General features: G+C 52.2%; 1 protein-coding gene across 2 annotated transcripts in view; it reads right to left on the reverse strand.

Moving 5' to 3' along the window:
• The window catches only part of MICAL1 (microtubule associated monooxygenase, calponin and LIM domain containing 1), a 9,701-nt gene extending 3,440 nt beyond the window's left edge, over nucleotides 1-6,261 (reverse strand). Inside the window, exons 1-14 of one of the 2 annotated variants that reach the window (XM_007447271.1) lie at nucleotides 5,983-6,261; nucleotides 5,682-5,889; nucleotides 5,298-5,402; nucleotides 4,975-5,079; nucleotides 4,709-4,864; nucleotides 3,893-3,993; nucleotides 2,897-3,154; nucleotides 2,528-2,643; nucleotides 2,199-2,325; nucleotides 1,919-2,000; nucleotides 1,182-1,329; nucleotides 583-773; nucleotides 218-306; nucleotides 53-91 (exon numbers count right to left, since the gene is read on the reverse strand). In XM_007447271.1, the coding sequence (XP_007447333.1) occupies nucleotides 53-91; nucleotides 218-306; nucleotides 583-773; nucleotides 1,182-1,329; nucleotides 1,919-2,000; nucleotides 2,199-2,325; nucleotides 2,528-2,643; nucleotides 2,897-3,154; nucleotides 3,893-3,993; nucleotides 4,709-4,864; nucleotides 4,975-5,079; nucleotides 5,298-5,402; nucleotides 5,682-5,889; nucleotides 5,983-6,240 (1,983 nt within the window). In that variant the 5' untranslated portion in view covers nucleotides 6,241-6,261. The remainder of the gene's footprint in view (nucleotides 1-52; nucleotides 92-217; nucleotides 307-582; nucleotides 774-1,181; nucleotides 1,330-1,918; nucleotides 2,001-2,198; nucleotides 2,326-2,527; nucleotides 2,644-2,896; nucleotides 3,155-3,892; nucleotides 3,994-4,708; nucleotides 4,865-4,974; nucleotides 5,080-5,297; nucleotides 5,403-5,681; nucleotides 5,890-5,982) is intronic. The other variant, XM_007447272.1, reaches the window with a different exon arrangement.
• Between the last annotated feature and the right edge of the window lie 9,241 nt (nucleotides 6,262-15,502).

Genomic DNA, 15,502 nt, shown 5'->3' on the forward strand with positions numbered 1-15,502 from the left:
GGAAAGAGTACCTCAGGGAAGGGGCTTTCCGGCCCCTACGTGCATTTACCACCTCCACACGCTTCTTGCCACCAGCATCCTCCCCGTTTCCCTGCAAGAAGTTCTACGTTCTGAGCCCCCAGTTCTCCCCTTCCCCCATTCTGAACATCCTCCTCATCACCCCAGGGATCCCCACAAGGAACCCACTGCCCAGGCCAACCCCACCCAAACTCCCCACCTGGGACCGGGTCTGTCGCAGGGTCCTCTGCAGTTTGCCAAGGAACAGCACAGCACTGGCAGTGCCCGAGGAGCCTTGGCTGACTGGGCCTGCTGGGAGAATCAGGGTAGATGGGGGGCCCGATACTGTACCCCCAGAACAGACAGCTATGTGCCAGCCCAGAAGGATAGAGGATACCTCTCCCAGGCTGTCCCGTAGAGGGCGCGCTCTCTCTCACACACACACACACACACAGTCCCACTTCACCCCACCCCGTCCTCCCCGCCACACACACACCCACACACACACACACACACACACACACACACACACACACACACACAGTCCCACTTCACCCCACCCCGTCCTCCCCGCCTCCGGGTCACCTGGGTTGTGAGGTGTGCTCTTGAAGGCACTATGGAAGTGGCTGAGGTAGGCAATGAGGCCCAGTGGGTCATTCCCTGCCACCATTGCCTGTGCAGACAACACGGGCGTGATGCCCAGCTCATGCTCCGCCATCTTCAGTGCCCAAGAAGTTGCTTCCAGAGCCCCGACTCCCTGCAGCTCTGAGGGTTCCCTGTGGGGCATCAGGGAGAAAGGCCAGTGGGAGACCAGAACTTGCCCCATGGAAGGGGGAGATAACAGTAGAGGAGGGACATCGGGAAAGGAAGGAGAGGGCATAAAGGGTTTTCATTCTCTGTGCAACATACCGCCCACCCCTCCCATGACAACAGCATCTGGCCTTGGGGGGCTTCTACCACTCACAAAGCTCGCTGTGTTGAATGCATTTGATTCTCATGGGCAGGCAGAGTCAGGCGGGAAATCTATCTCTAGGGAAGCAAAGTGACTAGAGCAGGATTATTAGCAAGGGGTGGCCTGGGACGCAGCTGGGTGTGCTAACTCCTACACAGTGATCGCCCACCATTCCACACTGCCTGGAGAGGGAGGGGCTATCAGGGACCCCCAAGCCCAATGCCTGACTCACAGCAGGCTGGGCCGCAGCCGGTGCACGAGAGCACACAGAGCCAGCCCATCTGCCCAGGAGGAAGACAGGTCGGTGACATGGACCCCTGGGTACCCAGCCGTCTGCTCCTGGCACCAGTGTAGCAGCTCCTCCTGGGTGGCCACCGACCCTGGGAGAGGAAGCCGCGCTTACTGAAGGCACCGAGGCCCACAGACAGAGCCCAGCTGCTGGGTGCGGGGTCTATATGGGAGGGGGAAGCAGGGACCCATGCCTACTGGGCACCAGCCTAACACTGTCAACAGCATTTCCTTCATCCCAGTTTTCTCATTTGAAAAAATCTTTCTGGCAATAAAGTAGGGGAATGAATAGAGTGAAACCACTGCTGGCCACAGAGAGGGCAGCAGGCTATGAGCTGAGGGGCAAGGGAGACCCAGAGACTAAAAGGAGAGGCAGGTTTAGGGTCTGCAAGGCGGGAAGGGGCAGAACAGCTGAGAACAGTGCAGCTCCGCTGCCATCCAGCTGCTGCGTTACAGTGGCTGTTAAAGTGCTGAAACACTCCACACAAGTTGGCAAATGGCTGCTGCTGAGCACCCCACTGCCCTGCACTCTCCAGGAGGCCCCAAACATCTCCACCACCCAGCAGTGCTCCAGCACCGTGCTCCCTGCCGCCAGCGTCTACCACTGTTCTGATCATTGGTGCTTGTGCCTCACTGCTTGGTAAATGTTTTGGACATGGCCCCGGAGGAAGGCCTGCTCACCAGTGGCCGGCTTTCCTGAGTCTGTCTTGTCACTCATTCTCAGCACAGGCTCCTTGGCCTCCACATCATACAGGTCTCGTACCTACGGCAGCCCCTTTCAGGTCTCCAGGCAGGCGGGCCACACCCCACCCCGCCGCCCCCCCCAGTCCATGGGGGAGGGGCTGCCTGGGTGGGACTCACCCACAGGGCAGGGACAGGGCAGACCACAGGAGGGAAGGCCTGACCTGGGGTGCGGGAGCTGACCCGGGAAGTCTTGGCAGGCAGGGCCAGGGGTTCTGACCTGACTGGGGGTCACGGCCCGGAGGTTCAGGTTGGGATAGCGGGAGGCTGGGTCCAGCCCATACTGGGCCACATTGCGGTGCATGTTTTCTGGGGATGTCTGTGACAGGAGCTGGTACAAGCTCTCTCTGGGGAGATGAGGGTGGGGTCAGGCACAAGTGGGAGGGCACCATCAGCACCCACCCCTCCAGAAGTGCCAGGCCTTTCCTTCGTTCTCTTTTCCCTACGCCCCCATCTACTCAGCCAGCATCCCCGACCCTACTCCTGACTCTTGTCCTATACCCAGCCCTGCCCCCACCCCGCCCCCCAACTCCCCAATTCAGGCCTCACCTCTCTGCCAACACCTCTAGGGGCCCAGCGCCCTCTGCCCAGCGCTTCACCATCCAGGCGGCGTCAAAGGCTGCCAAGAAGCCCCGGGCCACTCCAGTGCCCAGGGGCCAGAAGGGCTGCAGGGGCAGAAGGACAGGAAACAGCTCAGGGAGAGTCCAACAAGGGTGTCCACACCCAGATGACCCCAGGGCCATAGCAGAGGGGGCCCTGACACACCAAGCCACCTTCTGCTCCTCCTTACGAGAAGCAGACCTTTTTATACCCCCTCCTTCCCACGAGGCTGCTTCCTCCCCCAGCCAGGGAACTCCTGTGCCTCCTCACAAGGGGTCCAGAGAGCCCCTCCCCAATCAGGGAACACTGACCCCTCACCTCCACCAGGCAGTCCCCAACCAGCCCCAGCAGCAGGCGGGCGCCATGCTTCTCCTGCACCCGAGCAGAGCTCTCTGCCCGCATCATGCTTGTGAAGTCAAAGGCAGAGACATCGGGCCGCCCGTGGGCATCCTGGGCAAACTCCAGCTTCCCGAGCTTGCCGTGGGTGGCGAAGTCAGCAGCTGCCCGAGCAAAGCGCTGCAAAGCCTCGGGCGCCACATTGGCGCTGCCCAGCAGGCGGTCGGTCTCCGGCCAGTCCTATGTGGCCAACAGATCAGAACCAGCAGCGTCAGTTGGGCCATCACGCCCCCTCAGGTGTAGAAGGTACACATCCTGAGGCCCCAGGAACGGGCTTCCCCAGACTACACAGCAGTTGAAGGCTGAGCTGGGAGGAGAATTTGAACGTCCAGCCTCCCACGCTCGAGCCCCGTGCTCAACTCTCAGCCTGCCGCTCGCTGGGGGTCCCAGGTCCCACCCTGCCTCCAAGGCCCAGTATCACTACTGTTACCATACACCTGCTTTGGACAAGTCACTGAACTTCTCAGAGCCTGTTTCCCCATCATTTAGAGATGACATACCTAACTTCTCAAGGTACTCGTGTGGATTAGGTGAGAAAATGAACATAAAGCTCTCAACAAAGTCCCTATCACATAGTAGTTGTTCAACTAGTTCATTCAGCAAATACGTTCAGGTGCTTACTACATAGCAGGCACCATTCTAGGCACCGGGAATCATCAGCAAACAAGAGACGGACAAAACCCCTGCCCTCAGGGAGCTTACACTGTGTAGTCCTGTGGCTGGTATAAGGTGTTTAGCCCAGAATATGATTCAGGTTGCCACGTAAGTCCCAGGGGAAAAGAGCTTGTCGAGGTGGAGGAAGTGCCATCGCACACAGGATGGACTCCCTCCACACCCAGGGAGAGACTGTGTCCAGGCCTGGCCCCTACCTCCCAGGGCCCACCACCCAGCCCCTCCCTGCCTGGGCCCAGGCCCCACCTGACGCAGCACCCCCAGCCGTAGCAGGCACTGCTTCTTGGCTGTCATCACAAAGTAGTGGGTGTCATCCTTGTAGTACACGATGTTCTCCAGATCAATGCCTGTGGGGACAGGGCAGGGTACAAGGGATGTGCCTCCTCATCATGTGTCACCTCTCCAAATACCCCAGCCATGCCTGACCTCTGAGAGCTGGGATCACAGCTCAGCCTGCTGCAGTACCTCTACCCACACACACACAGGGGGGCCCATGAGTTCTGGTGGCACAGTGGACCATCTGTCCCAGGCCCAGGAGGCCTCAAGGTATGGGGCAAAGTGAGAAACTTGGGTGGGGTGGCAGCTGGGAGATGTGCACCACATAGTCCACAGGCTTGCAGAGGACAGCCTAGCTTCTCCGACCGGGATGTGCACACTCCAGGGGGCGTGGCAGTGTGAAGCCAAAGTAAGCATAGGGCATCTTCTGGAAGTACCACTTTCATTTTGAATATACAGCATTTTGTTTTGTTTTGGTTTGGTTTTTTTTGAATTTTATTTATTTTTTATACAGCAGGTTACATAGCATTTCTATACTAAAGCATATGTAAAGAAGCACAAAGCAAAATCCCATACATTTTGCGAGATTTCTAAGACTCGTCATGCTGGGTGGCTGAGTAGGGCTGTGGCTGCTGAATCCCTGGGGGCTCAAGTTCTTTGCTGCCAAGACCACAAAGATGGAAAAGTATGGGATTCCTTGGACTGTGGACAGGTCTGAGAGGGAGAGGTGGCAGGCAGGCCACAGTGAGGCAAGAGAAGGGCAAACCCCGTGAGGGCGGTCCTGACCTGTGGCTTTAAGCAGGCTCTGGAAGAAGCTCTGGTTGTAGATCCTGGCCACGCCGCTGATCTCGGGCACCTGTGTCTCTTCCACGGTGCGCCCGTTCACAAAGTTGGCCGTGATGCCAATGGCCAGTTTGCCACGCATTTCCCGCACTGTGAAGCCTAGAGGTGGGGACAGGGAGGTGGTGGCAGGAGGATGACTGGTGTAGCAGCCTAGAAAGGCCCACAAGGAGCTCAAGATGCTGGCTGCTTCGAGGGAAGGGATCACTCACCTTCAGGGACGAATTTACCTCCAGCTGCAGAGATGAGGACATCAAATTCATAGTTGGCCAGTTGGGCTGGGGGGCTGGGCTGGAGCTGGGCACGCCAACCACTCCCTGGGGCAGAGGGTGTGAGTGGCACAAAGGTGTGGAAATTTGAAGGGGCCCCTGAATTCCCAGGACAACCCAGTGAAATAATTAAATAAATGTTTAAAGGGCTTTATGGTTTAGAAAGCAATGACACACTGTCTATCAAATTACACCTTCACAACAGCCATGGAAAGTAGGTAAGGAAAAAAATACTTGGGGGTCCTCAGGAGCAGAGAAGTACTCACCCTTTCTGGGAGGGGGCTGAAGGCCAGTGAAAGTGACACCCCAGTGAATTTCCACCCCCAGCAGTAACGCAACTTTCAACAAAAGCAGCTGAAGTTGCCGGATGCCTGGAAGGGAGAGGACATTAGGAACAGGGACCCCAGGTCCCCCCAGCCTTCCCAAGCACCAGTGTGTTCCTGGTCAGAGCCAGAGAAGGTCTTAGAGATCACTCAGTCCAACTGCCCAATTTACAGGTGAGGGCCCTGAGTCCTAAAAGCCGCCTGGCTGAAGTGAATCTTATCCACCCTGCCTCTTGGCCGGTCCAGCAGCAGCCCCCCGACCCCCTCCACTGGCCTGTCTCTAGGCCCAGGCTCACCCGCCCCTCCAGGCCACCACATGGTGCTCACTGATGTGGTCCAGGGAGCCTGTGCAGAAGCGCCCATAGAACTTTTTGGCGCCGAGTGCCCGAAGGTCATGGATGGTGAAGGGCCAGAGGTGGAGCACGTTGTGACGAGAGAACTTGGTGCGCTTTTCCACCAGCACCACTCGGGCCCCAAGCATCGCCAGCTCCACAGCAGCCCGCAGCCCACAAGGTCCAGCACCCACCACCAGGCACTGCGAACACACAAGGCAGCATCGGCATGGCATCTGGCCCCTCCTCTGACTCCCCCCACTCTCCAAGCCCCATCCCAGGCACCGTGTACCCACCTTGGTGCTGGTGCAGGCCCGGCCCTGCTGGTAGACAGGCTGGCTTGCTCTCTTGTCCAGCTTGGCCCACAGCGACTTGGCACTCCAGTAGTTGAGCTGGGCCTTGATCTTGTGGTACTGGGGCAGCCCCCCACCAGGCTCCAGCCCCAGGGCCCTGCATAGCCCCTGGAAGCTGCTCAGCACATCCTGGCACAGCTGGGCCTGCAGGACGCTCTCAAAGTGGGCATGCTCCGGGTTGATGGAGGTGGGTGAGGCCATGGAGACCTCAGAGGCTCCCAGGGAGGGGCAGGGGCACGTGGCTGCTGGAGAGAAGGAAGGAAGAGAAGGGAAGAGGCTGGAGAAAGGAGGAAGGGAAAAGGACGGGGAGAAGCAAGTCTGGTATCCCCAGGGAGCTCCAGGCCCAGCCCTGATTGGCTCTGCTCCTCTCTGCCAGCTGCTCCAGAGACAGCGGCTATCCCTTCCGCTCCAAGTGAAATCTGCCCAATTTGGACATGAAAAATCAGCAGTCCTGGGCACAGAGGACACGGGGAAAGCCAGGGAGCCTCCAGCTCAGCCTTCTTGCTCAGGGATCTCCAAGCCCTGCTCCAGCTCCGGGGCCTGCCTTCTCGGGGCCCTGGAAGCAGAGCACGGGGAACTTCTCGGCTGTGAAGAGGGCAGGGTGCCCAGGAAGAGAGCTTTCCGTGCAGTACAGGCAGGGACAGATCTAACACCGGCAACCCCAGCTGCTAGGCACATGTACTGCCCCATCTCACCCCAAGCCTCCCTGTGACCAGCACCCTCGAGGGACTCGGTGTGACGCTGGGTGTGGGGTGCATCTTACGCCAGGGGCAAAGTTCTCCTCAGCACTGCTCATTGCCTCACCACGGGGAGGAGATGATCTCTAACCCTGTAGGTTCCACTTCCCACCACCAAAATACTGCAAGGAACGGCCCCCGGATGTTGCATCTGACTAACACACAACTGGGTCTATTTCTGACTCACTGTGGTCAAAATACTTCCCTTGGGACTTGCCACTGCTCCAGTGGGCCACAGTACGGTTGGGGGACTGTGGGGGCGACAGGGCAGCAGGGTTCGCCCCTCCCAGCTTCCTCTCACTCCCATCGACGCCCCACCCCATCCCTGCATATGCTCTCCCAGGAATCTCCCGAAACAAGGCCTCCCTTTGTCCCCTTCTCGCTCGCTCGGGCCCCCACGCAACTTGAGGGGTGTTGGAGAGAGCTCTCTCACGCTGGGACCCGGAGGAATCAGAGGGCACGGGGATTCCTGGAGAATTGCCCACGGGGGAGTTCGGGAAGGTGGGTGGCACTCATGGGGGGAGATCCTTGGGTTGATCCCCCTCACGCTGCTCGGTCGTCTCACCGGTCCCCGCCCGAACCCAGCGGCCGGGCCGAAGGAGATGATGAAAATCGCCGCCGCAGGTCACCTGGATGGGGGCGGAAGGAACGTCAAGAAGGGCAAAGGTCTCTCTCAGGGCGTAGGAAGGAGGAAGACCTCGGCGAAGTGGGGAGAGAGGGGACCCAACCTGGAAACACCAGGACAAATAATGTGCGAGGGGTGGGCCGGTCTGGAAGAATGGAGAGGGAGCTGGACCACTGGCAGCGGGGGTCGGGGGTACTCACACTCTAGACCGTACAGTTTGGAGAGGGGCTGAGCAGGGCGGAGGTGCGGAGACATTGGGCCGGACCGGCCAGGCGGAATTCAGGAGCGCCGCGAGCCACATTTCTCCGGAGGCGCATCCCTACTCCTACCCCGGGCCTCCGCGGGCTAGGGCCGCACATTTGGCGCAGCTGGACAACTTACCCGAGGGCTCGGGAGCCCGTAGGGGCCGCTTCCTGCCAGGCGGGCGCCCCAGTCCGGCGGGTTGGGGGACTGGGACGCTGGAAGGGAGGTGAAGGAGGCGCGGACCCAAAAGCCGGGATTGCAGGGCAGCGCGCAGGGTATAAGCTCCCTCACCAGTGCACGCGGCCCGCAGAGGCTTTATTCGCTCCTCATTAGCATCTCATTACCCGGCGTTTCCCGGCTAGGGGCAGCCAAGGGCCCGCCCATGGCTGCAGGGTGGTGTCCGAGGGCGTGGCGCAGCCGGCGCCGCTTTCCGCTTGACGGCCGAAGACCCGGGCCCCGCCTGGTGGGGGCCAATGAGAAGCGGGTCGGAGGCATCCGGAGCCCTACTGCGCACCCGCGGCCTCTGGCTCCATCTCAGAGCCTGCGCCTGAAAGCTAGCGCTTCCCGGGAGGGCGAGGCCACCCGCCCTTGCGCAGTACGTACTGCGCGGCCGCCCCCCGAGAACTGGGCGGAGAGGGCGCTCGGACTGGGCAAGAAGTTTGCAGAAGCCGTTGGATCCATAGGTAGCATCTGTGTCCTCCTCACCTCTCCTACCAGGAGATCCACCACCCGGGCGCCCCACGATGGATCCAAGCTCGGGGTCCGCCTCCCCTGCAACCAGTCTGCCTCTAGACCCGAGCTGCGGGCAACCGGCACGGATTTAGAGCCCTGGAAACTCGGCAATCTGCAGCTTCCACAAAGGCATGAGTGAGCAGGCAAGAGGGTCTTGGGCGTGAGGGTACTAAACCGGAGGAAATGAGAGGGGTGTTTGGGTGAGAGGCTAGTTCCCCAATATTCAAGAATGCCTTGGAGAAAGGACCCACAGAGCTGTCAGTGCTGAAAAGGGCTTGAGAGACCTTTGGGATCAACTTCCTCATATTCCCCATAAGGAAACAGCTGAATGTGAAGGTACACTTCCAAGGTCATTCAACTAGATAATATTAATAAAACATCGATCTCATTTGTTAAGCATCTACCATGAATATTACCTTAATCTCAGTGATCACATGAGTCCCATTTTACTGAAAAGGAAACCGAGGGTCACAGAGGTTCTGTGACCCGCAACAAAGTTACACAGCAAGTGGCAGAGCTGGTATGGAACCCAGGTCTATCTGGACTCCACTACACCAGTGTTGATCCAATGTGACAAATGAAAGGCTGGCATCGTAAGAAGCTGTTTCTTGTTTAGAGGAAGTGACATAATAAACACTAACAAAACAGAGGAATGAATGGGAGGGTCCTCCCCTTGAGGTCCAGGGACAGAAAAAAAAAATGGTTACCCTATGGCTCTCCCCTTCTCTTTATTCTCACTTTGCATTTCGTCTGGAAACCCTCTGAGAACAAGCAAGACCTGTATACTTATACTGCTCCCAGCTTGAGCTGAGAAGCAGGCAGGGAAGGGGAAATGCCTGCTCTCTGCCAGGAGAGGCCTGAATTCAGCCAGGTCAGGCTCAGGAAACTAGGACAGCCTCCCAGTTGGACCCATTCTAGCTCTTGAGTATGACTAGTTGAGTATGACTAGTTATTTGGCTTGAAATCAATTTGCCAAATATCGGACACACCTATATTTAAATACACAGTGTAAGAAGGGTTCTAAAGTCCAGTCTGAATGGGTTACCAGGCTTTTAGAATCACTCCATTTCCCTTTCATCAGCTGATGGTAAATAAGCAGCTGCTCTGATCTAGTGGATTAGCTGAGGCCCAGCAGGGGCCCTTGACTCAGTGACTTGTGGTCTCAGCCAAACAGGGTTATGTGGCTCTCTGAATGGCAGATGGTAAAATTTGTCTTTAAAAAAGATCACAGAACAATAATGACTTCATCAATGCTTAAAAAACGGCTGACTTGGGAGTTTCACTTTATGTTAATTAAAGATACACAGTGGAGCAAAGATCAATGGGGAATATATTGGTTTGTAATCTAGAAGATCTGGCCAGATGCCAGCTTTGCTTCATACAAACTTATGTAACCTTGAAAAGTCACCAGCCACCATGCTTCAGTCTTAAATCTAAATGGAGGCAGTTTAATTACACAACCTCATCAACCCATTTTGATTCTAAAATCCTATTATTCAGGCTTCCCTGGTGGTGCAGTGGTTGAGAGTCCGCCTGCCGATGCAGGGGACGCGGGTTCGTGCCCAGGTCCGGGAAGATCCCACATGCTGCAGAGCGGCTGGGCCTGTGAGCCGTGGCCACTGGGCCTGGGTGTCCAGAGCCTGTGCTCCACAATGGGAGAGGCCACAACAGTGAGAGGCCCACGTACCGCAAAAAAAAAAAAAAAAAAAAGTAAAATCCTATTATTCAATGTTGGTGACTCTAAGAAATGTATAGTCCAGAAGGCCCAAAACAAGTTCTATTTAGATTTTCTTCAAAAAAAAAAAAAAAAAGGCCTCTAATAAAACTAAAAGAATAAATTATTATTTATCTACAAGTGTTTCTCTTCTTAATTAGTATCTTGAGTCATGATCCACATTATATGTGTATATGAAACTAAAAATACTGGCACAAACACACTGGCTAATTCATATTGGGTCAAATAAGTGGTTGATACATGCAAAGTCCGTTTGTGGTTTTTTGGTCATGCGGCACAGCTTGTGGGATCTTAGTTCCCTGACCAGGGATTGAACCCGGGGCCTTGGCAGTGGAAGTGCCGAGTCCTAACCACTGGACTGCCAGGGAATTCCACAAAAAGTTAGTTTTAAAAGAATCACATTCTAGGGCTTCCCTGGTGGCGCAGTGGTTGGGAGTCTGACTGCTAATGCAGGGGACACGGGTTTGAGCCTTGGTCTGGGAGGATCCCACATGGTGCAGAGCAACTAGGCCCGTGAGCCACAACTACTGAGCCTGCGCGTCTGGAGCCTGTGCTCCACAACAGGAGAGGCCGCGATAGTGAGAGGCCCGCGCACTGCGATGAAAGAGTGGCCCCCGCTCGCCACAACTAGAGGAAGCCCTCGCACAGAAACGAAGACCCAACAAAGCAAAAATAAATAAATTAAATAAAACTCCTACCCCCATCTTCTTAAAAAAAAAAATCACATTCTAATGTTTTTGCAAATAATCACTCCAGCAGTGGCCTAGGTCAAAAACTTGAGCCATTAAAACAGGATCCCTTTCCTCTAATCCACATCATGTTCTGTCTTCCTGCAATGCCATCCTTACTTCAGCTCCTAACCTTTCATCTCCTGAGCCTGGAGTCGGAAACTAGATCCCTAGCACTGCAGGTGACGGTTCTAAGCCACCCTATATATGACTTTACACCTGTAGGTCAGCGTGTTCAAATACCACAGCCATGGTCCTGGGTCAGGAGCCATGGCTGCAGTGTAACCAGGCAGACACAGCTCCTAATGTAAAAATAATTATCAGCTGAGACCAAAGTGTAGCATGCTGTGGATGGATATGAAAGTGTGGCTTGATTGAGATCAGAGGGTCAGGGAGGATTAGAGGGTGGGGAAGCAACACTTGAACTGAATTCTGACAGATGTGCAGATGTTAGTGAGACAGAGAGTAGGGGGCAGAAACCTTTCAAGCCTGAGAAACTGCCTGCCTTAAAGCCTAAGGCAGGAAGTTGCTGGGTATGTTTGGGGAACAGCCAGGAAGGCAGTGTGGCTGGAAGTGAGAATGGGGAAGGGACCCAAGAGGAAGATGGGTTGGGGATTTTATTCTGAGTGCAGTGCGAAAATGCAGGATTGTAAGCAGAGCAGAGATAACGATCATATTTGCATTAATAACATGAAATCCACGCACTTAGCAAGGCACTCTGCTTGATGCTAAGGGCACAATGGTAAGCCCAGATAGATCACCATTTCCTGCAGAGAAAGGGGTGGGGGAGGGGAAGAAAGGCAGGCCTTGGCAGGAGTCCAGGCAAGAGGATATGGTGATGGTGTAGCAGTTGGGATTGAGAAGTGGATGGACTCAAAATATAGTTTGAGATGAAACTGACATAACTTGATGATGGATTGGGAGTGGGGGTGAGGAGGGGCCCATCAAGAATGACTCCCAGCCTTCTTTCTTGGCTGATAAGAGTGAGAGAATCGAAAATTTCAGTTTCTCATTCTTTCTTACCCTTCCCTGCAACTTTATCCTCTATATGCCACTTTTTATTCAAATACCTTCCCCAGAAGTCAAAGTGTGATGATTTCATAGACTCCGAGATAACACAAGGGACAAAGATACAAATATGTTCAAGATCTGTTTACTTTCCAATATTTTTGTTATGAGAGTACTTTCATACTCCAAACATTAAGATTATAGGAAAATCTGTTCAGAAGCCACTTAATCATACTAGAATTATCTATGAGGTAGATTTTTAAAATGTAAACATTCTTGTTTATAACCCTAATTTAGCCTAAGGAAGCTTCAGTTTAACTTTTCATCTAACAAGGATAAAATACAAATGAACTAAAACCAAACTATTCTTTTGGAAAATCTTCAAATCCATATTTTAAATCGAATATTATGGATATTAATTCAAAATAAATAATAAATCTATGCTCTAAGACCGGGGAAGTTCCCCGAGCTCTGCTCAAATTTTTCCCTTTCTACATAGTAGTAGAAAGGGATACAGTAGTATTTTTCACTTACATTAAAAAAGAAAAAAAGCTAAGATCTCTTGCTAATGTTACCTAAACTTGTTACCTAAAAGCTTTCCTACTCTGGTACATTTCCAGTGAGAATGGTGATAAGTACATATAGTCCAGTCAACTTAAGTGTTTGTTGCTTAATTATGTGTAAAGAATTTGAAAGCAAGATAAACTATCGCAGTGACATTCCAGCTTCTTTTAGAGGTCATTCCTTTATACCTGCTGTTTACAAAAGGCAAGGGGGACTTTTTTTCTTTTTTAGAGGTAATTCCTCCAAACCTGCTCTTTACAAAAACAAGACAAAGCATTTTCTTTCAATTCTTGAGTTTAGGCTTATTTTACTTTGGAAACTGAGGATGAAATTTTACCTGAGTACTTATAAGGGTAACAAAAATAAAGTAAATCGGGCTTCCCTGGTGGCGCAGTGGTTGAGAGTCCGCCTGCCGATGCAGGGGACACGGGTTCGTGCCCGGGTCCGGGAAGATCCCACATGCCGCGGAGCGGCTGGGCCCGTGAGCCATGGCCGCTGAACCTGCGCGTCCGGAGCCTGTGCTCCGCAACGGGAGAGGCCACAAGAGTGAGAGGCCAGCGTACCGCAAAAAAAAAAAAAAACAAAAAAGATAAAAGTCAATCTGCCCAAAATATAAAATATCCTCAATCAGAAGTTTAAAAAAAGTTCAAACAGAAGTTCAGGTTAGTTAAAGCATTTTCGCTTTAGTAGTGATTTACAGCCAATTGGTAAACTTCAATTAAGCTTTAAATGAATAGTAGTAAAATACTGACCTAAGTATTATTAATATGGTAGTTACTGCATTTCTGTAGAAAGATAGTAACTTTTACTATTATTGTTCTATGTCAAAAGTTTATGATTGTATGCTAAAATTTCAGACACAGACCCTCAATTTTAGTCAAAAAGGTTCTATTACATAAAGCACATCATATGTAAAGAGAAATCCAGCTTAAAGTTTCAAAAGGCTGATGGTATTAAGCCCATCTGATGGAAGCAGCCACCCCTGTGCCCCAGTTCCGGCTCTGCCACTTACTGTGTTACCTCAGGCAGTGGACTTCATCTGTTGGGGCCTCAGTGTTCTCATCCATAAAATAGGCATAATAATATTACCTCATAGGAATGTCATAAGAATTAAGTAAAATAAGATTGTGCTGCAAATGGGTTACAGGTGTGTCCCAGACACTGCTTCCCGCCTCACTCCAGCTGCCGTTGTTACTGGCTGAATTGTGTCTCCCCTACCAAATTCATGTTGATGTCCTAACCCCCAGTACCTCAGAATACGACTGTTTGGAGGCAGTGCCTTTAAAGAGGTAGCTAAGTTAAAATGCGGTCACCGGGGTGAGCCCTAATCCAGTATGAGTGGTGTCCTTATAAGGAAATTAGGACAAACACAGAGGAAGCCCATGTGAAGACACAGGGAGGAAAAGATGGATGGGAGGCCCCAGAAGAAACCTGCCAACACCTTGATCTCAGACTTTCAGCCTCCGGAATTGTGAGAAAATAAATCTCTGTCGTTTAGGCCACCCAGTCTGTCGTATTTGTTATAGCAGCCCTACCTAGCAAACTAATATGCCAGTCATGGCCAGAGGTGCCTGGAGTCCTCTAACTGAAGGGTACTGTATAAGTCTTTTTTTGTGCACCATGATACGGAAAAGGTTTCAGAAGCCCTAAGATACAGACCTAACACACCTGGCTTTCCTCCTGGCCTACAGTAAAGACTCAATATGTGCCAGATATTGTTATTATTCCAATTTATGAAAACCTAGGTGTAAGCATCTATAATGAGACTCTCATATTCCTCAGCATCATTTAACCGGTTGCTCACATTTACAACACAAGAACCAAATACAGAAAAATACACAGAGGAGAGGTAGAAAGAGGAGTTTCAAGAAACAGGGCCAAGCACAAGAAAGCTCATTTTGATGGCAAGAGCTCGAGTCTTCCCAAGGCTAGCCCTCTACTGACAGAAAACCAGAGATTCACCTGCAAAAGTGACAAGGTCGTTTCAGCAGTCTGAAAGCATAATATTCTACTAATCCCCAAGAAGTACAATTTGTATTTCTGCATTTGTTTTTTCTTTGTTTTTTTTGCGGTACGCGGGCCTCTCACTGTTGTGGCCTCTCCCGTTGCGGAGCACAGGCTCCAGATGCGCAGGCTCAGCGGCCATGGCTCACGGACCCAGCTGCTCCGCGGCATGTCGGATCCTCCCGGACCGGGGCACGAACCCATGTCCCCTGCATCAGCAGGCGGACTCTCAACCACTACGCCACCAGGGAAGCCCTTCTGCATTTGTTAAAACAAGTATTTAAATTGTGCAAGCTTAGTACAAAATAAGTTGTGAAACAATTAGCCAGCAATTTCTCAGACACAATAGACATTTTTACGTACGTGTCATTTCCTTTGGGTGCAGTCACTTAACTTTAAAATTGAGGATGCCACCCTGGCGGTTAAGACTCCATACTCCCAATGCAGGGGGCACAGGTTTGATCCCTCGTCAGGGAACTAAGATCCCGCATGCAGCACGGTGTGGCCAAAACAAACAAAAAAACCAATGAAACGGTAAAATTGAGGATTTCCTTCAAAGGGGCAGAATGTGTATTTGGGACACAGAAGAGAGGCTTGATTTATAAAGCTATCCTTTTCTCACGTCCCTTTGACAGATAACCCAAAACTCTTCCAGAAGAGATTTTTATGGCTGAGACTGGCTCTCACGCTAGAGATGGGTAGGCCTGTGCCACAGGAGCCACTAGCCACCTGTGGCTACCAAGTGCTCACAATGTGGCTAGTGTGACTGAGGAACTAGGTAGGTTTTATTTTTAATTAATTCTAATATAAATTTTAAAACTGATACTTGTTTCAGTTATTGGGGAAAAAATTATGTCTGAAACTACTTGAATATGTGAATCTAGGTTTTCAACTGTAAATTGTATAAATCCTAAAAACAGATAAGTGTGTCCCATGAACATTAGCATCCAAACTGAGTGTGCAGTAAATGTAAAATACACACCAGATTTTGAAGACATAGTATGAAAAAAATGAATGTCAAATATTATTATATTTTAATATTGAATATTTACATGCTGAAATATTTGGCACATGTTGGATTAAATAA

Source organism: Lipotes vexillifer, unplaced genomic scaffold, assembly GCF_000442215.2.
Source record: "Lipotes vexillifer unplaced genomic scaffold, Lipotes_vexillifer_v1.1 scaffold515, whole genome shotgun sequence".
In the NCBI taxonomy this organism is placed as follows: Eukaryota; Metazoa; Chordata; class Mammalia; order Artiodactyla; family Lipotidae; genus Lipotes; species Lipotes vexillifer.